At 46.9% G+C, this 27,399-nt stretch overlaps 1 protein-coding gene across 4 annotated transcripts in view; it reads left to right on the top strand.

The window, feature by feature from the left end:
- Positions 1-27,399, top strand: part of PTPRG (protein tyrosine phosphatase receptor type G) — a 624,941-nt gene that overhangs the window by 551,199 nt on the left and 46,343 nt on the right. For 2 of the 4 annotated variants that reach the window (XM_036878496.2, XM_057508031.1), the window contains 3 exons: positions 2,101-2,233; positions 13,642-13,728; positions 24,441-24,532. In XM_036878496.2, the coding sequence (XP_036734391.2) occupies positions 2,101-2,233; positions 13,642-13,728; positions 24,441-24,532 (312 nt within the window). The remainder of the gene's footprint in view (positions 1-2,100; positions 2,234-13,641; positions 13,729-24,440; positions 24,533-27,399) is intronic. The other 2 variants (XM_036878497.2, XM_036878498.2) reach the window with 2 other exon arrangements.

Genomic DNA, 27,399 nt, shown 5'->3' with positions numbered 1-27,399 from the left:
AACTGGTTCCTCTGACTGGTTACTAGAGCTTGGCTATTGAAGCATTAGGTCAAGGGAGGGACTGCAGGTGTGACCTTTGTTCGCCTCAGCTTACACGTCTGCAGTAGCGTCCAGTGCCCTTGGGACTAAAACCTGTTCTTAATCCAGCCTAGAAAGCCCCGGCCGGCGTGGCCTCTAACTCCCCATCTTGGCCCCTCTGCGCCTCCTACTCTCTGAGTGCTTTCATGCTCTGTCCAAACGCACGTCTTCCCCTGTGTTTGGCCTGGTTAACGCCCCTTCTCCTTCAGGTCTCCACATTAGGGAGCCACTCCCCTACACCCTTGGGCTTCCCCTGGTGTCACACTCATTTAGTCTGATTGCTGGTTCCTGTGTCGGCCTCTCTGCCTTTCAACAATCCCTGTCCTGTGGCAGAGGGTTGCTCCTGTCGTGTTCTGCCACATCCCATCCGTACTGCCCTCTGGCACACACTAGGCACTCAGCAAATAGTCTTGGACTGAAAAACCGTGGCGCAAGGGGTTGAGAGAAATGGGCTGGCATGGTTAAGAAGGCACGTCATACGCTGTGACGTGCTCTGTTGCAGTTTTCAGTCGGAGTGTGCTTCACCTGCTTGCCTTGATCTTCTTACCTGTGAGCTGGGCATAATCTGGCCCACCTGTTTTGTGGGCCTGTGTGTGAGACAAAGTTGGCGATCAGAGGAAACTAGAGGAACCCCGGTGAGGAGCAGTGTGACCCACTTCTTCGGTATTCAGGAGCTTTGTGTCTTTAATAATCTCCTCCCAAGGCCAATTATTTCTTTCTTGCCTCACCCACCTTCTCTCACTTGGAAACCCAGCCTGATTAGGTCTGCCTTTAATCCACCCTGGAGGACCCTCGGCTGGCTGGATGCTGGCCTGGTTTTTGCAGAGCAGGAATCCTTGCTGAGCACAAGCCAGCCTGCAGCCAGCTTTGGCTTTTTCAAGGGGCCTCCCCCTGCGGTCACAGTTGACTTTGCTCTCTTGCCACCTGCCTCCCGTGCTTGCCTCTGTGCACCTGTGCTCTTTCCCGCCCCACATGGCAGCTGATTTTCATTTGGGCCACGTGGCACTTTGCAGGCATCTAACCCGCTGTGCAAAGGAGTAGGTTCGCCCTGAGGCTCCTGGGATCTCATGAAGGTACTCGGGGCCGGAGAGACACTGAGGAGAGCGCTGCTTGGGTAAGAGGTTCCCGAGGACTGGAGAGAATCCTGAGCCATTTTATGAACTTTCCTGTGGCCCTTAGACTGGCTGCAATGTAGAGGCAGACGAGAGCTGGGAGCAGAAAAGGACATGGCTTCCTGTGTTCGGGTGTCCGAGTGCTTTTAGAAGGCTAGGGTCGGGGGTGGTAATGGCATCAGAATGAAAGCTGCAGAACCAGATCTGGGGAGAGACAGGATCCCTGGGGATCCGCCTGGTGGGCATGGGGAGCAGAGGCCTGTGGGTGTTCCTGCTGGGACGTGCTGCTGTTCAGTCTGGGAGTCTCTGCCCGAGAGTCGGGGTGAGAGAGCCCTGCCCTAGGTCGAGTCCCACGCCCAGCTCTGGCCCCACGCTTGGGCGACTCTCACCGTGACTGTTAGGGGGAGGCGGTTTCCCGGAGCCGGGCTGGCGGCAGTTACTAGAAGAAGGGTCGTGCGTGCTGAGCAGGCCGAGTACTTGCCCGCGGCGGTCACAGCAGGCCCTCTCAGCGAAACCCGTCACGCTGCTGCCCCTGCCCGACACCAGGGAAACAGGCCCTCGGCCAGCCACTGCCGCCACCCCACCCCTCTCCAGGGGGCACTTGAGGGCTGGGTTCAGCCCTGAGTACCTGTCTGCAGTGCACCCAAAGGCCCCCCAGGTCAGTGATGTTCTTGGACTAAGGCTGGATGCCTGTCTTCTTTGCAACTTTGTGTGAATAAACCCCGACCTTGATGTGCAAGTCCAGCCCGCTGGCGGCCTGCAGGCCAAGGCCCTGATCAGCGTGGGCCTTTGCAGCAGCGGCACAGGCTGCACACTGGCCCCCGGCGGAGCAGGCAGCCGTTCTCCGGGTCCCACGCGGGCCCCCTGCCCCTCTGGCCTCTGCTCTAACCGGCGCGGTTTCTCTCCACAGCAGAGAAGAACACCTCGGGGATGACCAGCCGCCCTGCCCCAGGGAGGATGGAGTGGATCATCCCCCTCATTGTGGTGTCAGCCTTGACCTTCGTGTGCCTCATCCTTCTCATCGCTGTGCTAGTTTACTGGAGGTGAGTAGCCAGGCAGCAGCGGCAGGGCACGAGGAGGGTGGGCTCCGGGGCAAGCACACTGCCCTGGGCGGCAAGCCAGGGCTCTCCTCATTTGGTAAAGGAAGGCAGCTGGGGGGCTTCTAGGGTCACCACCTGGGCGGTCGGCTTCATCGGAAGCCGACAGGCTGGAGTCTGTGTGGAGGTCAAGGCACTTACGACGAGCTGCTGGGATCTTTGCCTGGGAATTGGGGAGGTCCAGGTTCAAATTCCAGCCCTGCTAATTGCTGGTTTCAAACCCCCTTTACACTCTGAACTTTAGTTCCAAAACCTGGAAAGCAAGTTAATAAGTTTCACAGCCCTTGTAGTTCCTCTGAGACTATGCCTCACATCCAAACTCCCCTTGACCTTGAAATTTTTGTCATAGCATTTTGCTGTAAATTAGGTGATAGGAAAATACTTAGCCTATTATGTGGCTTTTAATACATGTTAGATAAAAATGGCTAATCACTGTAAGTCATCCTTGTATTGTCCTTGAAGTCGTTCTCACTACTGCTCATGGGAACTGCTGCAGCTCCTGTTTAAAAGCCCTGTGTGTTCTCAGCTGTGCTCTCCCAGCCAGTTTAACTGAAGGAGGCCCCCTGGTCTGCTTGGTTGGCCTGCCTTCACCTCTGACTTTAATGTAGGAGACTCCTGGCCTTTCACAACCTTCATCAGTGGTGAATGGCATCATATTTCTGTCCCTCCCTGCCTTCTTTCCATTCATTCGATTAATTTTGAGCCCCCTGTTGCATGCCAGACACCCCTCTCATGGAGATTACATCTTACTAGGGCAGACAGGCAATAAAGCACAAAGCAAATTAAAGAATACTTATGATGGCATTAAGTGTGTCATAGAGAAAACTAAATCTGTGGGAGGGGGGCATGCTGGGGCCTAGGGGTGGATATTCTGAGTGGTTAAGGAAGGCTTACCTGGCACGTGATACTTAACAGACTGAAAGGAGGATGGAGTCAAACAGGCTGCACCTGGGACAAGTCCCAAGCAGCATAAATGGCAGGTGCAAAGGCCCTGGGGCAGGAGAAAGCCTGGCGTGTCCCAGGAACAACTAAGAGGCCAGCATGGCTTGAGTAGGTGAGTGTGGGGAAGCACGGTGGAGGAGGCACAAGAAGTGGGGTGGAGGGGGATCAGAGCATGGACAGCCTTGAGGGACATTCTAGGTACATTTCTTTTTCCTCTAAGATAGTAGGGCTGGTGCAGAAGAGTGTTGTGATCGAACGTCAGGATTACTTGGCTGTTGTGTTGCAGAGAGCCTGAGGGAGTGCAGGAGTGGATGAGCCCAGCAGGGAGAACACAAGAGGGAGGGCAGAGGCTCAGACAAGAGGGGCACTGCAGGTAGTAGGAAGGGATTGGGTACAGATGCATTCTGAAGGCAGGGTCCGCAGGCTCTGCTGACACACTGGCCTTGAGTCCCTGGGTCTCTTCTCAACTGGACAGAACAAGGGAATAAGGAAGTTCACCTCAGGCTTCTCCAGGCGTCTGAGGGTAACGAGCACTGCTAGTACTGCAGACCAGCTAGACTGAATTTCATCGCCTTCTGGGGTGAGCCGAGGAATATAGACTCAGCTCCCTGTCACCTGTTCTCCAGGACAGAGTGGTTTGCAAACAAATGCTTTTCTAGTAAATTGGAGGCTGCCTACCATGGGATGAACTGAGCACACAGGAGTAACAACGGGTCTGCACATTCATCTCCTGGCTCAGCGTGGTGCTGTAGCCTCAGTCCTCGGCCCTCCCACAGGAGAGCAGAGACGGCCCACGGCTGCCCCAGGCTGGGACCCAAGCCCAGCGGCCCAGAGTGAAAATGTGCCCATTCAGAGTAGTTCAGGCATTGGCCCACCACCCACCTGAGAATGGATCACGCGACCAAGGAAGACCTTGGACTGTGTCACAACCAGGCCGGCCAAGCACACATGTTGATTGCAAGCTGCATGTGGAAAGAGACTGTGTAATATAGTAAAGGAAGCTCTAAGATTCCTCCATTCAAGATGTATTTTTTTTCATCAGAAGATGACCACTACTTACACTTCTGAAAAACACAGTGAGTCCAAGTAGAAAATACGTATTGAATAATATTTCATGCTTAAAATATATTTATATACAAACATACATGCATGCATATATCCAAAGATGGGCATCCAAAGACTCTGCATAAGAGCTTTCACCCAACTAATGCCAGTTACACAAAAACAAGTGTGAAGGAGAAAATACTCGGCCCAAGTATTTTCAAGGAACATAAGAAAACACTGATAGCAGTTTTAGTAAAACGGGAGTAGCTGTAGGACAGATGAGCTGGCTAAGCATGAGAACAGCCTAGAGGGGGCGGGGACCTTTGTTCTGGCCGACTTTTTTTATTATTATTAATGTGAAAGGAGGCGGCCTTGGGGAGCTTACACTGAAGAGCTTGTAAGCTCAGAAGAGGCATGTTTCCCCTTGGCAAGGCAGCTTTGAAGCCAGGGCAACAATGCTTCACTTCTACCTTTTGAGAGCGAATGAGTGGCAAACAGACTTGGCGAAAGTAGGGCACTGAGGCAGATCGAAACCTTCCGGATCATTTCCTCGGGTGGCAGGCCCGGTGCCTGGGGGTTCCCACCAGCTGGCTGTGGTGACAGTCTGTGCAGCCCAGGCCTGGCCCTCGCAGCTGTTCTGCTCTCTGAGTGTTCACTTGCCGTTGCTGACCCTGCAATTTAATGGGTTCGTGAAGTAATAGCAAATGAAACCTCAGGTCTCTGAATTATGTGTGCCCACTAGTGTCCCATTGTACCATAATATTAGCACTTGCTGATGCTTGGCAAGTCCTTTTTGAGTGCCATGCACTTGGGTGGCACCCTCTCATGTGGTTCTTACAGTCGATCTGCATGGTAGGTAGTGTTCCTATCCCCGTTTTAAGAGTAAGGGACTGGAAGCTCAGAGAGGGCCAGTGACTTGCCCAGTCCTGCAGGAGCAGTGGACCCTGGTGGTGAACACAGACGTTAACCTTCCTTAACATCTCGTGCCTGTGTACCACGAAGGCCGCACTTGACTGGTGTCCAGCTGTGCCGCATGGACCTGGTGTTAGGGAGCCCTCTGTGCCAACACCTACCTGGCTGTTAGATCACATGCCTTCTTTGGCCACAGAAGGGAAGGTTACTAATATGTGCTGAATGCCTACTCTGCCTAAGCAGCGTGCAGGATTCTCATCCACTATGTTGGAACTGATAAAAATCTGTTTCAAACTGCCTTAACACAAGAAAAAAACAATTGTTGATTAATGGCATTGGGAAGTCGGGAGCCCTGGGGCCTGCTAGATTTGCAAGATAGATTGAGAGGAGGACTGTGCTTGCTTCGTGTGTCTTTCATTCTCGGTGCTTGTGACCTGTTCTCTCTCTCTCTCTGGTCCTTTCTCTTGGGCAGGTCCTCTATTTCTACATGGTGACCTCTGGCTCCTATTAACTTACATTCCTCCCATCGCAGTGGAAAGGGAATCTCTCGGAATTTCAGTTAAGTCCCAAGATGGTATCTCTTAGGACTGACTCAGGACATATGTCCATCCCCAGAACAACCTCTGGTGGCCAGAAGGATCACAGATTCTTGTGAGGCCTGGGTCTTAAATTAACCCTGGAGCCCAGAAGTGAGGTCACTGCCATCAAAATGACATGCACTGAAGCAGGACAATGGGTGTTTTCCCAAAACATCGAGACCCAGAAAGGTGACTGGAAGCAGGGGCCAAGAGGTCAGAAGCAGCCAGTGTCACCTCCAGGAGAAGCTGGGAAATTAGAATCAAAGAGGCAAGGGCTTTTCCATGAAGGAAAGAGAATCCAGGCTTGGGTAGCAGGGAAATGTACATGTGACAAGTGGGAGAGAACCGTGGTGGACATGTGAGCTCAGCATGCTCAGCCTCAGGCTCCCAGTTAGGACTCTGGTCTGACACGTGCCATGCACTGGAAAAATAGGGGCCACTTTCCATTCCATCCCGACTGCAGGACTGGTAGCACATATAGCAGTTTAGAAGTGTTCTGTTATTTAAGAAATGATAAAGGTATTCTGTTGCATGGGTACTAGACCCACTTTCCGGTTCCTAATGTTCATGCAGTTTTCACAGAGTGCCTACCATGCAGTGTGCTGGGCCTGGTGACTCAGGGATGAGGTCCTTTCCCTCAGCATTCTTGCCTGGGACAGGCAGACAAGTAAATAGACTATGGTGAGTGTTCAGAAAGGAGCAAGTCCGAGTTGCTACGACGGCACATAGGCAGGGCTTCAGCCTGGCCTGGAAGCTGTCAGCGAGGGAAGAGGGCGGGGGGCCGTGGTGCTGGAGAGAGAGGGCCTGGCGTATGTCAGCAGGCACGTGTGGTTCAGCATCACTGGAGGGAGTGTGGGGGCAAGACGAGCCAGCTCATGAAGGCCTTTGTGGCCAATTCTGAGCGTGGCGGAGGAGCCTGAAGGAGCCCAAGCTGTAGGAGGGTAGGATGAGAAAATAGCAGTACCTCATGGTGCCGAAGTGGCAGCGCAGGCCCGGCGTCAGCCAGCCTGTGTGTGGAGCCGGGCTCCTCACTCACTCAGCACCTGTGTCGCCTTAGAGCATGTATTGTTAATGGGGTTCGATCCTCCCCAAAGGGGTGAAAATGGCTTCTTGGGAGGTGAAAAATGTATAAGGCACAGATATACATATGATACCTAAAGAGATATATGACGCTAGTGGTATTAGATGTCATTGGGAGGGGGCCAGTGGAGGGGAAGGTCTCTGGGAAGGCCCTTACATAAGACGACTCCACCACCTTCAGTTTTGTCCTCTGCGAAATAGAGTTAAGAACTGTGTCGTTGGGCTCATGACGAGTACGTGTGGATGACGGGAAATTGTCCCAGTTCCTGGCACATGTGAATAACCGATGGTGGTGGTTGTATTATTACCTCTGACTTAGGGGAAAATACAAAGTTAATTCTGGGTCCTGGTGTGCCTAAAAAGAAGTTGTTGTTCTTTAATAAAGAAATTTAGACTTACAAATCTACATGAATATCATGCCTTAAATGTAATCACTTTAATAGCTGTTCACAAGTTCTTTGTCCATTGCTTGAAAATAACTTTTGGAATTTACTTCCTTTTGAATGATCTCAGTAATGCAAAATATTTATCTTCCTAGAAGTAGCTAAAAGTCATCTGTTTGGAGCTTAAAATAGATGAACCAATGAGAAGAACCACCTGGGGACAAGCAGTGGAAGTGACTGTGGGGTTAATGAAATAGGTCTGAGTCATGCTTCCAACAGGCCTCAAGGCAAGTCCAGGAGCGAATCCCTAAGTGACTAGATTAAAGACATGATCCACCCACCCCACCTCAACTCTTCCCAAAAAAGCCTTGAAGCCCAGTGGTCAACCTCAGGAACTCAGGCTTGGCTGAAAAGTCTGCTTCATTAGCTGCTGAGCAGACAGCCCAGGACCCCGGCAGCCTGACAACAGGAAGTTCATTTCTTACCCACGTGAACTCTCACGAGGTTGGGCAGCCCTCCCGCACACATGGCCTTTCGTTTGGGACCATGTGTTTCCTACATGGCCGTAGCAGGGATAAAAATCAAGGAGACACCTGGCTTTCAAATGCATGGCCCTGAAGTGGAATCCTTCACTCCCATTTGCTCACCATTGGCCAGAATGGTCACACAGCCCCCAAAAACATAAGATTAGATGGAGGGCATATTTAGCGAGCACTGCCAAAAAATACCCAGATTCAGACCCTTTGGCACATTAAGTTACGAGAGAGTCAGCTGAAAAGAACAAGTTTGGAGGCCCATCTTCAGTCTGACAGCTTTGTATTTGGCTGAAACTAAAAAAACAAAATAAAACAAAACATCTGACTTTTTTTTGTCATATGAAAGATATACAGAGACACATTGAGGACTTTGTAGGCCGTGTTTTTATCAGCAATATGGATTTGTGGGACAAATTTATTTTAAAACACTGCTAGCTGAGATGTTACGGGTATGACACCATATAGTTCTCTCTTGAATGCTCCTTGCAAAGGTCTACCTTGAAGAGACGTGGGAAGCAAAATCCATAGTAATGCCCAAGTTGTAATGATACTGGAAAGAAAAACATGCTACGTGCCCTGGGACAAGCATGAGGGTCGTTGGGCAGCTAATAAAGACAAAACCAACTAACAGTCACAGACTGCCTCCTTTTGCAAATGGTGCCCCACGTGTGCCTTTTGAATCTTGTACACCACATCAACCCTGCGATGGTTCAGAGATGAAATAGCTTCTGTTGAAATGAGGGAGAAAGAAATGCGTTGAATAGTTTTGAAATGTGCCTTTTTGGCTAGTACTCAGGATGGTAGCAACACACGCCTCTTGGATTACTAGGCAGCGCATTCCAAAAGGCCCAGACCCCTGCCTTCCCGAGACAAGCTGTTCCTGTGGCGCTAATGTGCTGACGTCCCTGAAAAGACTTGGAGCAGTACAGCCGCTGCCACTCAGAAAGAGGACATTTTTTGAAAGGTTTCTGTCTGATTTGCATGACTTGAGGTGGGTGCTGGGAGAGGAGCTGTGTGCAGGGTGTCCAGGCGCTGGCCCAGGGCACACAGCTGGGTCATTATTTCACTTGTTCTGTAGAAGAGCTTAGCCACTGTGAGCAGGTCATTAGTGTCCACTTAAGAATTTTGAATATTGTGAAGATACTTTTGATTTTTTTTTTCTGTAATCTTGAGGAAAATTGCTTCGAAGGGTAGCTGTTCTCTGATAAGCAAAGTCTTACCCCTAAAATGGCTTCATATATCTTAAGACCTATATAACCAAGAATCTTTGATTGAATATTCACCATGCCACGCATGTGCTAATAAGCAGATTACCTCACCATCTAATCAGCATTCAAGTCCTCAGCACTGTTATATCCATTTGGCAGATTAGAAAACTGAGGCTTGGTCAAATCAGGTGACTTGCCCAAATCCCAGTGTTAGTCTTTGGTGGACCTGGGATTTGAACCCAGGTAATGTGACTTCATAGCCTACTGCCTTAATCATTATATTATTTTGCCCAGATGAGGAGTAGCATGTCTGGAGGCATTTACTTCCATCCATAGCCTATGTTTTATAACTCATGTTTATGTCCTGAAAAGGTCCTATGGTTTGGATTTACTGAAGTCATGTGGAAAAAAAATTCAGAGAACCAATTATATTTTCAGGTTTTCTAGAAAATGAAGAAATTTTGATGTTAAATAATAAACCTATTTGTTCTGACTTAGTTCTAGCTTAAGAGTGCTACATTAACTTGATGACAAGTGGGCATCTTACTGACCATACTTCTAGCTTAGAGATGAACTTTCCAGAGATGTAGAACAGCTTGACCAGGTAAGACTGAGCTTGGATTCTGCAACAGAAAGCTGGAATCTCAGAGCTGGCATTGTAACACCTGGCCCAGGTTTGTTAAAATTTGATAGGAGGATTTCACACTCTGGGCTGAGAAGTTCATTTCCCTCTTCACGTGACCAAGCTGTCCATAAATTCTGTGGAAAATGAGTCAACACCAATTTAGTCTCAGGGACGCAGAAAAAAGTCTTTTACTCCCATCTTTGGACTTTCAGAAATTTTGCCATCCATTAGTGCCTCTCACTAAGAATGCTGCTCAAGAAAACAAGTGAGTTTTGTTGGCATTGCAATTTTTTTCTTCCCTGGATGTTCAGTGGGAGGCAGTGTAATAAATATAAAGGGGGGCAAACTGCAAACGGGGGATTTGTGCTGGTGTAATGGCGGCTCCGGCACCCAAGCAGGTGTGAAAGTCGAGTGTGGGCATGTGGCAACACCCGTCTCCTGCTTGAGGAATGACTGACCACGTGTGCCCCAGCAGAGCTCGGATCCCTCCTGTATTCCCAGGGCTGCAGCAGTGATGCTCAGCTGCCCCAAGCCCAGTCACACGCTCTCCGCCCGTCTGCTCTGAGCTGCCAACACTTCCCAGTTTACTCGCTGAGCAATAGGAGTCATTTCCTCCATGCTGATTTCTTCCATGCCTGTGACTGAACAGATAGCAAAGGGGGAGCATCGTTAATCACTGCAATGATACAAATAATGGTTGAATGACTCAAAGCAACATCACCTTATTGAACCCTTAGAGCAGCCATGAACGGTAGTCCCAGTGTCAGGGATGGTATCACCTTCTTCCCGATGGGGGGCAACAGTTCCCAGAAGGGAAGTGCTGTGCGCAGGATCACAGAGCTAGTAGGTTTTGGAGGTCCTCACACCTAGGGGTTGGTTTGGTTTTATTGACTGAAGACCCTTTTATGGCTGCCCCTTTTATTCCTTCTTTTGTTCTTTCAGAGACATTTCTTAAGCATCTGGTTTGTGCCAGCACCTAGAGATCCAGAAAGCAGAGTAAGTTCCTGTCTTCACTGAGTCTGTAGGTTAATGGAGTAGTTGAGCAGGTAAAGAAGGATTACCCCAAATAAAGTTCAAAAAACTAGGAGGCCTCCAGACCCGCTTTATTTACCTGACATGCCATTTTTGAGAATCTGGGTTATTTTGAAAGCAGCGATATTTCAGTTAAAATCCTAAGTGTCTGGGTTCTCATAAATTGGCTGGGCTGAGCCAACTATGCCGACACCTTTTTAAGGGGCAGCCACTCTCCAGTACTTACCATGTCTGGTTCCCCACCTGCCCTCTGCATTTGGGTTGATGCAGGGAGCCTGTGTGCTCTGCAAGGAGCTCTGATTGCCACCGGTGTGTGGCAAGAGCGAGACCGAGCCAGGAAAGGCTTCTTGGAGGAGGGGATGTTAAGCTTTGATATTCACGGAACAGAGAGAAGGGACAGATGCAGCCGAGGGAACTGTGTCAGATCTGGCCAAGAAACACTTGGTCATTGCGTGTTCCGTGCTGCTGGAGGGAAAATGGCATCAGACTGCCCTTTGTGCAAAATAAAGTCACTTTTATGGTTAGCATCAGATTCTTTTCCAGGGAATTCAGCATGTACCAAGGCACTGGGGTCAATCCCAGCTGCTCTTACATGGCGTGTGTGTAAGAGGGAATGAAAATCAAAAGGCAGATTCACATACAACTTGTTTCAAGTCTAGAAAAACCCAGGCTTCTAAGTCATACGTTTCGGTGGCTTTGTGTAATTACCTGTATCTTCTCTGCAAGCAGGCCACTCATGGGGCCACAGGACACGGGGCACCGTTTTTTCTTTTAAAAGTGGTGACTGCCCGTGTCACTCACCTCTTTCTGGGACCTGTATCCATGGCTGTATTTCAATAAATTTTTTTTAATCATTAGGAATAATTTTTATAATTAAACCCTTCAAATTCTGACAATGTGTCAAGACAGTGGGGAGAGCTAAAGCACATTTCATGATGCCAAAATGTGGCTCGCCTTGGAGGGTTTGGGTTTAGAATGGCATTGTGGCATTAGACTGTTGTGCTCTGAGACTAAAAGGCCTGGGGGTGGGGGAGCCTTTCGAGGTCCCCAGCTGTTCCTGGAGACGGGCACCTTTTCTTCCTTTCTCCTTGCAGCTGTGCACCAGGAGATGTGGGTCATGGGGCAGCAAATGCTGCCGATCCCAGGCAACTTTTTTGCCCAATAACTGTTTCCCAAATGGCTACTCGGGGGCCTTTCAGAATCCACAAGAACAGTCAGTTGTTATAGTAACCAGCCCCCTGCTGTTGAGTTGGCCCTGAGATGCCAGTCGAAGCTCTTGGAACAGGCTAACACGTAGTCATTAGACAAAGGCGGGGAGAGAGTCACTGCTAAAACTTGCCATTCACACATACTCTGTGGTACTTAAAAGATGGACTGTTTCTGTCAAGGAAGAAGTGCATGGTTGCGTTTTAAATTATACTCACTTTTCAGGAAAGAGAAACTCCTTACACCGTCGGTCTGTTCTACATAACCAACACCTTTCTTTGGATTTCTCACAATTCAGTGTCTTTTCCCTTAGGATTGATTGTGTCTGTTCTGTTGGTCTGCTCAGGTAGCCCCCTCGATTAGTCAAGATATTAGCTATTGGTTTTGTGGCATTTGCTTCCCAGCAAAATGTTGTCAGTTTACGGGTGGTAGTTTTAAGCGCCTGTGATTGTGTGTGAGGAAAAACTGCGGAGAAAGCCGGCTCTGCTCCAAAATTCCTGAAAGAGTGAATCTGGCAGAATTCAGAGTAGGGCTAAGGGTTGAGAAGAAGTCTAAATATTTTAGGAAGCTGCAAATTTCAAGTTCTTATGAAAATTTGCAAAAACACTGCAACATACTCGTGATGTCTTGAGATTAATGTTTGTAGCCGCACTGTGCTCGAGAGATGTTCGGAGGACAGTCATTGCAGTTCCAGAATGTGCTCAGTAGAGGGAGACGAGGAGTTCTGAACTACATCCCACCGCACACAGTTTTGAATCACATTCCCAAGTTTTGACTTCGCCAAAGGTTGGTTCCCGTGCCAAATACTTTCACCCAGTTTTGGAGTCTAATAAGTATCAAAATAAATGAGAGCTTGTATTAAGAGAGAGGAAGAACCTAACACTTGAGAATTAGAAGATGTTCATTTCTAGAAGTAAAAAGCCACCAAGGAAACAAATGCTGCTGGGAAGTACGTGCTTGAATTGAGAGGTCTGCTTGGGATTCAGCAGAGCTTCCCCCAAAGAAAACTTCAGGATGTCTGAGTTTGTCTTTGATGTTCTATCAACAGAGTTTGGAAACAGTAGGTATCATCTCAGTGTGAAAATCCCGTAGCGCAGGTGGTTAGGGATAAAATGTGATTAAATACCTTCCAGCTCTTAGGTGACAAAAGCCTGTCTTTCAAATGCGATAAATAAGTCTCAGATGCTATAGTTCTTTAAGTTTTAACAGGAAACTAATTGTCAGGTTTAGTATAGTAGTAACTTGGCAAGGGCCACCCTCACCTTCTCTGAGGTGCCTGCACAGTCCATAGCCTCTGCTGTGAATCAGGAAAGTGCCCAGAGATTAGAGGAATGCGTGGGAGAAAGACAAAGCCCCAGATCAGTCTAACCGCGCCACATTCAGAGAAACTTGTGGCAGAAGGGACGTTCAAATGGTAACCAGAAGATTCTTGCCAAGTTCTGTTTATTTCAGTGGTATTTGAAACGATCCTCTTTGCCAGGGCATCGTGTCAAAGGTGGAAGGGTAGGCATATGAATGAGAGAAGTCATGACTGGATCCACGAACACCAGGGGTAACGCAGGTTTCTAATATGTGAACACAGCGTTTAAAAGCAATTCCCATTTTGTATTTCTTACTTAAGCATGAACAGCCTTAACAGACCCAGCCACCGATGTAGGCAAGCTTTCTCTTTTGAAAGTGTCCCAAGTGAGACCTGATGGTGGGCTCTGTCTGTTGGATGGGAGGGAGGGCATTTGTGTAGAACTCTTCGTGGCCAATTGAAAGTACTGTCTTCTACACCTGTTCTCTTTTGTTTTTTATCCATTTAGAGGGTGTAACAAAATAAAGTCCAAGGGCTTTCCCAGACGTTTCCGTGAAGTGCCTTCTTCTGGGGAGAGAGGAGAGAAGGGGAGCAGGTGAGGGGCGGTCCAGCTTAAAGGGGGGGTGGTGTCTCTGGCCGGGACTGGCTTGCCGATTTCTATTTTGTTGCCATGGGGATCGAAGTCCTCTAGACAGCACAGCGCTGCAACTCCTGTTCCACCCCAGCTCCCAAAAGTCAGGCTTGCGAATAGCAGTGCAGCTTGTGGGTAGCTGGACACAATTCGAATATGTCCTGTGGGCTTGCTTTGCTGTTTGGCACGTTTTGGGGGCGGGAGGGGGTTGTTGCTGGGACGGTGCATATGGGGGGCTGTTCTATGTTTGTGTGTCACTATGTTGGTTGCATCCATTTTCTTTCCAAAATTTCAGATGTTTGCATGTTTTAGAGCTTAAGAGGGCACACATAATGCATGCATTCCGCCTTACAAGTGACAAACACCTTTTAGAAACCTAAAATCACAGAAAAGCTAGGGACGAAGAGTAGGAAGGGAAGACAGAAGTGAGCAAATGGGGATGCGCCATGTGTTCTTCAGTAAGATGGGTGAATTTTTAAAAAGGAAAATAAATGAGTTCTAGATAGTTTGGATACTTGGTAAAGTTACTGTCCTGGAATAATTTATAATAAAGTTTTAGAAGTCATGATTATGCTATCTTAATTACTACACAAGCCTCTTGATAATATTTCTGTTTTAAGGCTTATCTAACTCCCATTTAATAGTAATACGATAATATCTTAATTTTAAATTGACAATGGACATAAATCATTATCAGGATTAATTCACTATTAGGATTAACTGTAATTCATAATTAGGCTATTATGTTGTGAGAAGCCCCTTAATACTTTCAATGAACCAATTTATAGGATTTACATTCAAATTTTTACATGGAATGATTTGTCTCTGTTGGTTGCAGGTAAATCAGATTACTGAGATGAAATTTTAGATATCCATCCACTCTAATGTGCACCTACGATACCTGAGAAGGTGTAGGGGCGAGAATTGTGCAAGATTAATGAGAAACACTGTGCCCGCTCTCCTAAGCTGCAGTTTTGGCCTTGTAGGGAAAGGCAGTAACTGCTGGTGCTAGTCAGACAATTATACTTTCTGTGATCTCTTTTTGCTTACCAAATTCTTCAATTTCTAACCCATTTTTAAAATTCCATGGGTAAAAACTGGAAAACCCCTCTATATAGCATTACAATCAAAGGTCTAATCTTGAAAGAAAGAACACCTTGGACATCACACACACGCCTAACCCTCATGCCCAATCTGTTATAAATACAATGTGTTTGTGATGTAATCCTTTAAAAAAACAGAAAGCCAGCACACCTCTCGGGCAGCACAGAGATAAAAGCACATCTAACTTCTGAGTCCTCCAGAAATGATGCCGGCGCTCCATGGACTGTTACTGACTCTGATTGACATTCTTGGCCCCCAGTTAGAGGAGCGGGCCTCATTACGGTTGTATTTTAGTTCCTACGAGGCTGCATTTTGCTACCAGGTGCTCAGTCCCTCTGGTTTCTTTACTTCTGAGTGACAGATGCTTGGGAGAAGCACAGTCAGATTCACTGAGGTCTAGAAGTTGAGAACCATCTTGGGAAGCGATGAGTATTTATAGAGCCCAGCTGATTATGAATCCCCTGTTGTACTTTACTTTTTTATAGCTATGAAAGACTTTCAGGGAAAGGTGGGTTCTCGCTGCAGCTCTACCGCTTCCTGGCTCTGTGACCTTCAGCAAGGTACTGAAGTCCTCTGAGCCTCAATTTCCTCATCTAGAAAATGGGTCTAATAGGTCCTTTAAATGAGGTCATTGTTAAGATTCAGTGAGGTAGTACAGTCGACCCTTGAATAAGACAGGTTTGAACTGCACAGGTCCACTTACATGTGGGTTTTTTTCAATCAATATTATGGGAAATTTTGTGGAGATTGTGACATTTGAAAAAACTTGCAGATCAACGGTGTAGTGTAGAAATACCGAAAAAATTAAGCGAAAGGTATGTCATGAATGCATTAAACATATGTGGATAGCCCTCTGTTTTATCATTTGCTACCATAAAACCAATAGTAGGCTTAGTAGTTAAGTTTGGTGGCGTTGGAGGTTCCATTTGTATTTCTGACTACATGGGGGATTGGGGCCCCTGACCCCGGGTTGTTCAAGGGCCAGCTGTGTATGTGAAATGCTCAGTGTCTGAAATGCAAGGCCCCCCGAAGAGGAGGAGGAAACTGAGGCTCCGAGACCTGCCTGGCCGGCCACCCTGCCTGGCTGTGCTGAGCTAACTGCTCGCGGAGACCCTGCCCTCAGCAGGCTCGTGTCTCTGCTCTTCCTCGTGTCTCTGCTCTTCCTCGTGTCTCTGCTCTTCCTCGTGTCTCTGCTCTTCCTCGTGTCTCTGCTCTTCCTCGTGCTGCGCACCCGGCCATGCTGTTTCTCCAGGGCCCGCGATTCCCCGTTCGTCTGGAGGGTCCCGTGCACGACGACCGCCGGCCCTCTCCCCGTCCCCTTGGCCTCTCTCCCCACTCCCCTCCGCCCTTCTCCCCACCCCAGCTCCATCCTCTGCTGCTTAGAAAGCCTTCCGGACACGGGCCGCCTGCCGCTGCCACGCTGCCACGGGAGGCTGGGCGTGTCAGGGCAAACACCGTCCCTCGGCCTCTGCCGTCTCCTTTCTGCCCACCCTGGGTTCGGGTCCTGGCCAGAGGGCCGCATCCCATCCAAAATGTGATGGGGACTCGGGAGGAGGGCCCAAAGGGCCGCCAAAATAGCAGCCTTCTGAGCAGCTGAAGTGCCTACTGTAAAGCCTACGCACGTTCACCTCTGGGCCCTTTGCCCTGGAGCGTGAGCTCACCTGCCCTGAAACCCCCACGGTGGGGGCAGGCGCCTGTGCAAAGGTCGGATGGAACGGCTAACAGCAGGGCTGTGGCTCTAAGAAGTGAGAGCTGGTCATCCTCCCAGAAGGGAGAAACGAACACAGTAAAAATCAGACCCAGATATTTTTCAAAGACAGTTGATTTAAATTTTGAACAGGTAATAATTTGGCATGGTTCAAAAATCAAAATGTTTAAAATTATATATACCCCTACATCTCCTTCCTGTCACCCACCTACCCTGCTCCCTACCTCCACGCAAACAGGTAACCATACACTGGTTGGTTGGCTGTTCTTCCGGAGGTGGTTATATGTGTGTATATGTATGTATATGTAAGCACATATGAATCTTTATCCCTCTACTCCTTTTACACAGTAGAATACTGCATACACTCTCATAAACTTTGTTTTTTTCACCTAACATAGTATTTTCTGATTGCATATGTAGTTTCCTCATTCTTTATTACGAAGACATGGTGTTCCTTTGTACAGATGTGTTGAGATTTATTTAATGAATCCCCTGTGGCTGTTATCTTGGTTCTCAGTCTTTTGTTACTATAATACCACGGTGAACAACTTTGTATCATTTTGCAAGTGGATGTATCTAGCTGTGGGGTAAACCAGCTGTATCATAAGCTCTGTGCACGGGCACTGTGGATGGGGGGTGCCACATCCTCCTCCTCGGTGACATACCAAGGCGGCCTCCTCTCAGCAAAGCGGGGGGCCTGCCTGTTTATCTGCAGCTTCCCCAGCACAGTGCATTAGCAAACTCTGGCATTTTTGCTAACCTCACAGGTGAAATGGTGTCTCTTATGTTTTCTCTTATGATCAGTGAGGCTGTGCATCTTTCATGTTTTTGCCGTTTGTGTTTCTTTTGCCATAAACTGTCTGGCGCATTCTTCCTCTGCGGCGTTGGTCTTTTTCTAATCAAGGGGGATGTCCCTTGTTAGTAATACAGGTCACACATATTTTTTTCCTATTTTGTGATTTGCCTTTTAACTGTTTATGCTACTTCTTTGAATTTATGTAATCTAATTTATCCATAAATTTCTTATTTGGTTTCTGGATTTTGAGACATCATTAGAAGTCTTTCTCCATTCTCAGGTTACTTTATTTTTTTAATACTTTTATGGTTTCACATTTTAATGTTAAATTCTTAAATCATTTGGAATGTAACCTGATGATGGTGTGATGTCTGAATCAGCTTTTTCCCCAGATGGACCCAAATATTTAAAAAGTATTACAATCTGGGGTTGTTTACTAAAGAGGCATATAATACCTCACCAGATCCTTATAATAAATACACTCTTAGAGCAAAACTCTGACTGGCATGTTTCAGTCTGTATGCTAATGAAGAAGTTGCCAAAAGATTTTTACTGGACCATTTTATGTTACAGATACTGAATTATATGTGCCATAAAATGTGAATTTCCATTTCCTACCTCCTGCCCAAAATGAATTGGACCCCCATTCCCCCATGAACTTCATCAGTTGACGGTGGATCGTGTCAGTCCCTTAGCACAATGACAAGGTGACGTGAGGAGTCTCTGGCCTCAGTCCAGAAATTCAGAACATTCCAGGTCCAGATCCCAGCTCAGTGAGAGCCACCCCAAAGCCCCCACTTCAAGCCTGCCTCCCCGGGCAGCTGCCGGGGGCCCTGAGAGGTACTGTCCAGAGCTCACTTGCTGAACACCAGCCCAAACATAAAAATGGCCCTGTTCAGGCTCCTGGTTTGTCAAAATGTGGTTTGTGAAATGATCTTTTCTCCCTCAGCTTCTGTAAAGTATTGTCAGTACTCTAGGCATTCCTAGGTATCACCAAGGAGTTCTGGCAGACTTGATGTTTAGCAGAAAGTTTATCGCCATGAGAGCACCTATATATATATATATATATAATTTGTTAGTTTTCTCCCATCTTCCTAAGATGCTACCTGTAGACAGCCTGTAGCCTTCAGGAAAATTCTCAGTGCAGGAATAAGATTTCTGTCACTTCCAGCTGTAATGAGAATTGACTGGAGCTTACCTCCTGCCCATGTGAGATCCAAAATGTTTTGAAACATTTGCCTGATTTTATTATCTGTATCCTCTCTCATACACCATCCATCTTTAAGATGATCTTGTCCATTCCTCTCTTCCCTCCATCCCTGCATCTCCTCCTCACATCCGACAAGCCCACCAACCCAAGGTGTGGTGACCATATATATGTCCCAGGATTGCCCGGATGGCCCTGATGTGAAACGTGCCCTGCCATCATCCCCAGAAGTATATTCGTATTTGTCAGGTCACATGTGCCGCTTATGGTGTGGAGACTATGCAGATGAGAAGCACGGATGTAAATGTTTCTTTGTAGATTTCCCCCTGAAAAGATATGAGTATAAGCTGGGTTTTACAAGCAGAATCTTTTCATATACAGTAAAGGAAATGTAGCAGCAAGTATGTGGTTGCATATGAAACATCTCAACTCAGAACTTACGTTGGGCTCCTTTCCAAGTGGGATCCCCACGTTATTTCAAGCAGACACATTTCTCTTTAAGGAAAAGCCCAACAGTGCCCCCACCTTTCCCTTCTATTGTCTGTGTCACTTCAATGTCTTGGAACATTTTGCCCTAATAAATCAATCCATGTCTTTTTAACGCAACTCTCAATCATCTTCCTCGAAGACGTGTGAACGTTTTCAGCATTCTATTTATAAGTGGCTCTTAGTCATACACGGTTTACTACAGCAGATCTATTTACAAAAGTAAATATTAATGTGATTTCTGTACTTGACAGCATGGGAATAAGTGGGATTATTAGGCGTGCTACTTTAAATTTAAATGAGGGCAGTATATGAATCAGTTGATTGCTTAATTAATATTCATCAGCAGCTCAGCCAACTGCCCTGTTCTAGTCTTCAATTAGCATTTTGAGCTGCACAGTGCTGACAAATTCCTGCCACCCTAGTGTAATTAGAGAGCCATTGAGCCTAATTTGAAGAAAGTGACTTGGTTTCTGATCCCTAATATGAGCATTTGGTTATTTTGTGATCTTGAGGTCTCATAGGAATCTAGAAACTGTTGTGAGCCGGCTCTTGCTTGTGCGCCACATGACGCTGAAGGTGGCGGTCAGTTAGCGAAGGACCCTGGATGAAAGTGTGACATCTCAACCTTGTCAAAAGGGGTGTGAATTTTGCCCCCCCACCTCACCCCACCATAAGCAGGGCAGGATGCTATCTTTTGAGGAGCCTTTTTGATATACAGCAGTGCTGAGCCGCATTCCAGACATTTCCAGTATCCATCCTTTCTGGACTCTCAAGATCAGCATTTTGCTTTTGAAAAACATTGGCCACCTGAATTTCTCCCAGGTTCTTCTCAGAAGGGCAGAAACAGATACGTTAGGTAACGGGACATATCAAAGGGTATCCAAGCTGGACAGACAGGAGCAGCAGAAAGGGAAGCCTGTGTGCGGGGCTCTGGGCGTTCCGCGGTCAGAATGTGCCAGCTTCCTGGAAGGCAGTGGGGCCGGGGATGGACAGGTAGACATTTCCCGACCACCTTTGTCGTTTGCTGCATTTCGTCTGGAGAGTAAGCCTCTGTGACTGGAGTACTTACTGATACCTAGAGAGCGCTGTCCGAGCAGCCGCGGTGGGGGGGCCGGGGTGATCCCCTCGTGCGGAGGCCCAGGGGCCGCTGGGCTTGTTGTGGGCCGGCAGTGTGCGTGTTTCGGCGGGAAGCTCAGGGAATTCATGTTCGCGGCTTACTGATATTGGTCAGTATTTGCTGCATCCTGACTAGAAGATGTATCCTGCCTTGTGATGTGCTTCCTCAAGCATAGAATTTTTTTTTTTTTTTGAGAGGGCATCTCCCATATTTATTGATCAAATGGTTGTTGACAACAATAGAATTCTGTATAGGGGAGTCAATGCACAATCATTAATCAACCCCAAGCCTATTTCTCAACAGTCTCCAATCTTCTGAAGCATAACAAACAAGTTCTTACATGGTGAACAAGGTCTTACATAGAGAATAAGTTCTGACACGGTGAACAGTGCAAGGGCAGTCATCACAGACACTTTCAGTTTTGATCACGCATCATGAACTATAAACAATCAGGTCAAATATGAATATTCGTTTGATTTTTATACTTGATTTATATGTGAATCCCACACTTCTCCCTTATTATTATTATTATTATTATTATTTTAATAAAATGCTGAAGTGGTAGGTAGAAGCATAGAATTTTTTATTTTAAAAAGTTGGCTGTATTTAAAACATCTCCCTTATCCGAAAGAATGAACGGTTGTTTTTGGAAAGTTCTGCCCAAGACCGAATGTTCAGGACTATACGCTTAATGTATCCATGGGCCTTTTAGAAGCTGGACTGATCCATTCATACTCATTCCTACCACAAGACCTTCAGGCGCCGTACAGGTCTGGACCCCAGACTGGGCGATATGGGCCTGAGACCAAGGGAGCTGCTCACCAGAATCCACATTGGTCGACTACTGGAGCGGCTATTACACACTGTCCTCCGATCTTCCAATCAGCCCTTTCTTAGGAATCTGACAATACCCGTGCCCACTGTGGTTTTCTAAAAAAGGGATGAATGGATGGAGAGTAATACAGAAATCTTGTTTCCATTTTGCCACTTAGACCTTTCTTCTGAGACACACACAGGTCTATTATGTTGGCCAACTTTGACCAGACACCAGAAACACTTGGCTTGCCTCGAATGGCTGTGTTGGATGAAAAATGCGCACCTTTAAAAAGTAGACTCATTCAGTGCGGCAAGAAGCGCTCTCTGCGAGAGGCGTATGAGATGTGTGATCAACTCGGGGATCCACATACTCACATCTGCCATTTCATTTTCATTCTGATCTGCGTGCATCAAGTGTGAGCGGAGGAAGAGTTTCCTCCTGGGGGCCGTGGTGTGTCTTGCTCCATTCTGCAGGTGACCGGTGAACACTGATGGGACGCTGTATCTGGGTACTTTCTTCCTGGGGGTGGCTTTTAGAGTGGCCTTAACTCCGTGGCTGTCAGCTTTGTTCAAGTGGTAGGACACTTGGAATTCAGGACATCAGGATATCCATGAACTACTTAAGTAAATATCGACAAATGTAATTCCTTCATAGGAACTAAAATCTGTTTTGCTGGCAGACAAGTAGAGCAGTCCACAAAGGTGATTTAAGAGGTACCTTTAGGAGGGAAAACTTTCATTTAAGAAATGGAGGGTTTTTTTTGGTGATCTGAGAAAACACTTTGCTCTAGCTTAGAGAACGCTGTCCTATTTCTGAGAACCTAGGTTCTAACAAAAACCGGGCAGAAGACTTTAAAATATTTAAAGTATATGCAGTACAAGACTTTTATTTCTGTACTTGAGAAGATGATGTTCACATTCTTACCTGCTCACTGCATGCTGAGGACTGGGTGCCAAATAATGTTTGCCGAGTCCATGGAAACCTTTCTTCTAAGGGGAGACATTTCCCACAGGTCTGTAGTTAGTGCCCACCAAGTCTTTGTGTGGTAGCAAAGCGTGTCTGACGGGCATCAAGGTGCAGGTGCGGGGAGCTGTGTTTCCTGGGCTTCTGACCTTCACCCCTGGTGGTGTGCTGTTCCCTGACACTCACAGTTATGTCACTCCAGGGAAAGTCCATTATAAACAGCGGCACATGGGGCACGAGAGAGTGATGGGCCTTGGTACACACAGCGTTTTTTCAGAGAATGTGGAGGCTTCGGCTTCACATGTAACGCAGAGAGTGATTGAACTGTGTGTCTGTCTTCCAGAAGGAGAAAAAAATCTACAGAAAAGGAACAAGCTTATCTTTTCCAAGTCATTTGACTGTAACAGTACCTTGGTCAATAACAATTCTTTCTCTGATAGCTTTATATTTTACAAATTTAATAGGCATAGTAATCCTGCCTTAAAATGAGATTAATTTCTGTCTTTGGTGTATGCGTTTGTGTATGTTTTTCCCAGTTCGTTAAAATGCGACCTGGTAAATTGCATGTCATTCCTTTCAATGTCATGGAGTACTTTGGGCCACCAAATACTTGAATAGCCCAATATCTCAACAAAAGCAGGTTTTCCTTAGAACTTGACACTGGGTGGTTGCAGTTCTAGCTCATTTATGAAGTCCACAACATATGTTTTAACTTTAACTCAATCTGCAAATTGCGGGGAGCAGGGGAAGAGGGAGGGGCGTTGGAATCCCAGAGGAGACACTTGGTACTAATTTAGAAACAGCAAGAAGTTATTACCTCAAACATCAAAACCAGGTTTTTTTCCACATGGATGTCCATCATTTTACTTTCAGTGACCCTAAAATAGTTTGTTGGTTTTATATCCATGTAACTTACGTCAGACTGACACATTCTTTCAAATTTTGGTAAAGGCAGCTTAACAACGGTTGATGCAACCTTATTTTATTATTTGTATTACAAACGCCAGCTAATTCCTAGAAAGAAGTCGCTGCGCTCAGTGCTCTGCACGAGCCATCGTGGGAGACACGTGCCCAGCATGGGCGTGAGTTATGTGCAGAACCCCCTAATGGCATGCGGTGGCATTCCGGATTGCTTCTAGAACAGTGTCCAGACGTGCAGTTGGTTCACGCTTCTTTCCACTGGAAAATAGGCGCTGCCTAAAGAAAAATGCCTCCAGCCATGACATGTAGTCATTTCTGGTTGTGTGACATTACGACAGCCTTGTATAAAGCTGAGGCAAATGATCTGTGTGACTTGGAGGCCTCCTTTCTCCTAGATCTTCTTTACTTCGTAGAGTCGTGTGGTTTTTCCCAGCCCCTCAGCCCCCTTCCTTGGCGTGCGCAACACAATCACCCCAGACACTTCCAATCAGATGAGCAAAGTCTGAAGACGAGCCGACGCACTCCGGTGGCTGACACACAGCCCCCAGAGGCAGCGAAACTGGGGGGCGGGTAACCGGGGCCTGGTGCGAGGCGCCAGGGAGCGGGCTGGACCCTCGGCACCGAGCACCAGAAGGCCGCCGCCCGCCTGGCTCAGAGGCCCAGCAGTAGGGCCAGCTATTGTGAAGCCCCTCCGCCAGATGAACAGGGACCCTTCTCTGGTCACAATAGCCATTCACGCTGAGCAGCCTCATTAAATATTCAGCCTGTGCTTCCGGCAGCTCATTAGGGCCGCAGTGAGCGGTGACGTGGATGCTGGAAAGCCGAGGGCCGGCCAGCATCAGAAGGCAGGGGCTCAGTGAGCTGCTGATGGCTCCACTGTTCACTGCCTGTCCTATGATGACCAGTGTTTGCTCCCTGCTTTGCCTGAAGTACAGGTAAAAACAGAACAAAAACGAGCAGATGACTCTTGAGGGCTTCAGGTCCTTACCTCCACTGTGGGCTGGCCAGGGCCTCTGCTCTTGTGTGCCTGCCCTCTGGAAGCCTTCTGACCCTCTTCAAGAGCTGTCAGTGGCTTGGGGGCCTTTGCTAAGCACTAACAATGTGGTGTTATTGTGGCCTCGGGGTGTTTGATGACTGCATGTGGGAGGGTTCAAGGTGTGGCTTTGAACTTGGTGGTGGGGGTTTCAAATAGCAGCAACTTATTCCTCTGTCTCATGTTGAATTTAGAAAAACCGTGGGGTAGTCCTGATGGCTTGGGCAGCAAGTTTACTGTGTCTGTGCCAAGTTTTTGTGTATTTGAGCAGTTCATTCCTAAGCCTTCCCCTTTTGACTATCAGGATAGGTGAGCTCTAGTGAAAAACAGGTATTTAGCTATTTGGGGTTCTGCCAAAAGGCAGACTGTTGTCCTTCTTGTGTCTCATTAGTTTCCCAGGGTTTGCACTTGTGCTGTGTGATATTTAAAGCTGGGAAAATTCGTGAAAGGAATTGAAAATTGATGAAGTCAAAGTATATTTCTGTGTTCTCACTGTTTGCATGTTTTTCTTCCCTAAACAGAAAATGTTTTCAGACAGCTCATTTTTATGTGGAAGATAGCAGTTCACCTCGGGTGGTCCCCAATGAAAGTATTCCGATTATTCCTATTCCCGGTAAGTAAGGCACTACTATTTCCAGTGGGCTGATTGTTTTACTCTTTTGTTTGCAGTTTTGTGTGACAGTCATGACAAAATATTATTTTTATAGCCTTGTAAAGCTTGCCCAGTGTAAGAGATCCTTAACTAAAGGAAGTCTAATGAAGTCTTTGCTGCTTTGCATGTCTGCAACATAATGAAATCCTCTAAGAGGAAGAGATAACTGCATGAATACAGTGTAGATTCGCAGGCAGGGAAGGGAAGTAACAATAGACAAAGGGGAAAACATACATGTTTGCAGACTACTTGGGCTAAACTTCATTTTGATAGGCAGTATGTGCTTATATATATATATATATTTTTAAATCTGCCTGTGGTACATTCTTTTAAAATTTCTTCCAAGATTCCTTACTTTGAAAATATTTTATCTCAGTGTTGGCTCTTAGGATGTTGGTGTGGAAGTCTAGGGTACATTCCTGGTCCTGCACGTTTCATTTGTTCTCAGGTAAAAAGCTACGACACTCGCAGTGTTAGGGGCAGGGACTGGTGTGGTACATACACTGCAGGAAATCCTAGAAATGCCAGGGCAGAAGTTGAGCAGCAAGTCAGCTGTAATTCATGGGTGTGGGATTTGAAGATGGCTCCCACCATGTTTATTGGGTGGCCGTTCCTTTTTGCCAGATTTGAACTTTGTGCCTCTGGGTTTCATTATGTACTTGGAAATATGTATATTCAGGTTATCTTGTATGTCCATCCTCTTGACACTGATTATTTTTTCATAAACAGAGGCACTACTTTATTATGTCCCATACACCCACAGCACCACCATTCTCCATTTGTCTGCCTATTCTCCAGAACAGTCTTCACCGTCTACTCTATTCCACCATATATTATACTTGTGTGTCTCCTCCCACTGGAATGGGAGCTTCATAAAGGCAAGTGGATGTCTCCTTAGTGCTAGAGTAATAGCTGCACACAGTAAGCATTCTTTGAATGAATGAATGAATGAATGTCAGCAAACCTTTATAATTCTTAAAAGGTCCTATCTGTGAAGCTCAGAGACAGTCATTCTCTGAGTACTACGAAGAAGTACTTCTGTTGTTTTCAAATCTTCACTAGATGCTATAACAACCGGGGACTTAATCGGTGCTTGACATGTCGATGTATGTCAAGTCATTTGATATTGCTGGAGTTGTCCATGTTCTGTCTGACCTGGTGACTAAGTCTTGTCACACTGAAATGAGGGGTTAGCAGAAAAATCTCTGGTCAAGGTCTTACTGGGTCATTTTGTGGCTGCTAGACGACCCCACAGAGGAGACGGGTTTTGCGTCGGCCTCTGCTCCTCATCACTAACCCTCGCCCCCTATTCTTGGTGGAGGAAATTGCCGTCTGGCCTTGAACAGAGGGGAAGCCGATGGGAATCACCAGCCTTGCGTCCGCGCGGAATGAGTAGCTGCGGACCTGCAGGACCGGCGCAGCAGCGTGTATACGGTCACTTTCCTCTTGCATCACCTCATCTGCGTTGACCCCGAGAAAATGCCTGGGAGCCCCTCTCCTCTAACCCGAGTCATCTGACATACACAGCTGTTGGGCAGTTGCGCGCCACTGAAATCCAGTTTAAAAGGTTAAGTGCTGAGGTTACTTCTTGGGCTGTCTTTCCATTTTTAGTTTCTTCTCCTTGGTCAGTTAGGAATCAGAAAACCTAGGCTCACACCTGCTTCCACCAGGAGACCTTTGGTCAGTGCCTTGGCTTCTGCCGTCTGTAAAGCGAGCAGGATGTCTACCCTGCCGGGGCTTGAGGGTAGCATTGAAGATCCCATGAGGTGACATGTGTAAAAGCACTTTGGGAAACAAAGTCCAGCAGCAGGGCCACATGTTGAAGCTTCGCTTCCCAAGTCACGGTCGTGTCCATCCCAGCAGCTGCAGAAAGCGAGCCCAGATTTGCACTGGTCCCAGGTTAGTATCCCGGACACTGACCCGCACCTCACCATGCTGGCTGGCTTGGACTTTAGGACTTGGAGTTTACCAGAATCCTCAGAAAATTCCGGCATTTGGGCCTGCATTACCACACCTTTGAATAGGTGTCTTAGACTAGAAATGCTTTACAATGGTTTCTGCTCCATTTCCCAGTTCTCTATTTAATCACCAGGTTAAATACAGGTATCCCCCAGTTGTCCACAGGGGATGCATTCCAAGACCCCCCCAGAAGATAGATACCTGAAACCACGGATAGTTCCAAACTCTATATATACTATATATTTTTCCTAGACATGCACAGCTATGATAAAGTTTCATTCATGAATTAGGTACAGCAAGAGATTAATGACAATAATAGTAAAATAGGACAATCATAACAGTATACTGTAATAAAGTTACGTGAAGGTGGTCTCTCTCTCTCAGTATCTTACTCTACAGATCTCACCCTTGTGATGTGAGATGATAAAATGCCTACACGGTGAAACGCAGTGAGGTGAATGGATTGACACAGGCATTGTGATGTAGCGCTGGCCTATCATTGACCTGAGGATCCTTCAGAAGGAGGCATTCAGTATGAGTATAAGTGCAGGTGACCCTTGAACAACAGGGGTTTGCAGTGCCAACGCCCTGCATAATTGAAAATCTGCAAATAATTTGACTCCCCAAAACTTTACTAATAGCCTACTTACTGTTGACCAAGAACCTTGCTGATAACAGTCAGTTTACACATATTTTGTATCTTATATGTATTTGACACTGTATTCTTACAGTAAACTAGAGAAAAGATTTTTTTCCAAACTGTTGCAAATCTCCAAACAATTTTCCAGTATGTTTACTGAGAAAAAGTCCATGTATAAGTGGGACCCATGCAGTTCAAACCTTTGTTGTTCAAGGCTCAGCTGTACATG

The sequence above is a fragment of the Manis pentadactyla genome, chromosome 1 (genome assembly GCF_030020395.1).
Source record: "Manis pentadactyla isolate mManPen7 chromosome 1, mManPen7.hap1, whole genome shotgun sequence".
Lineage (NCBI taxonomy): Eukaryota > Metazoa > Chordata > Mammalia > Pholidota > Manidae > Manis > Manis pentadactyla.
This window is presented reverse-complemented; position numbering and strand designations above follow the sequence as displayed.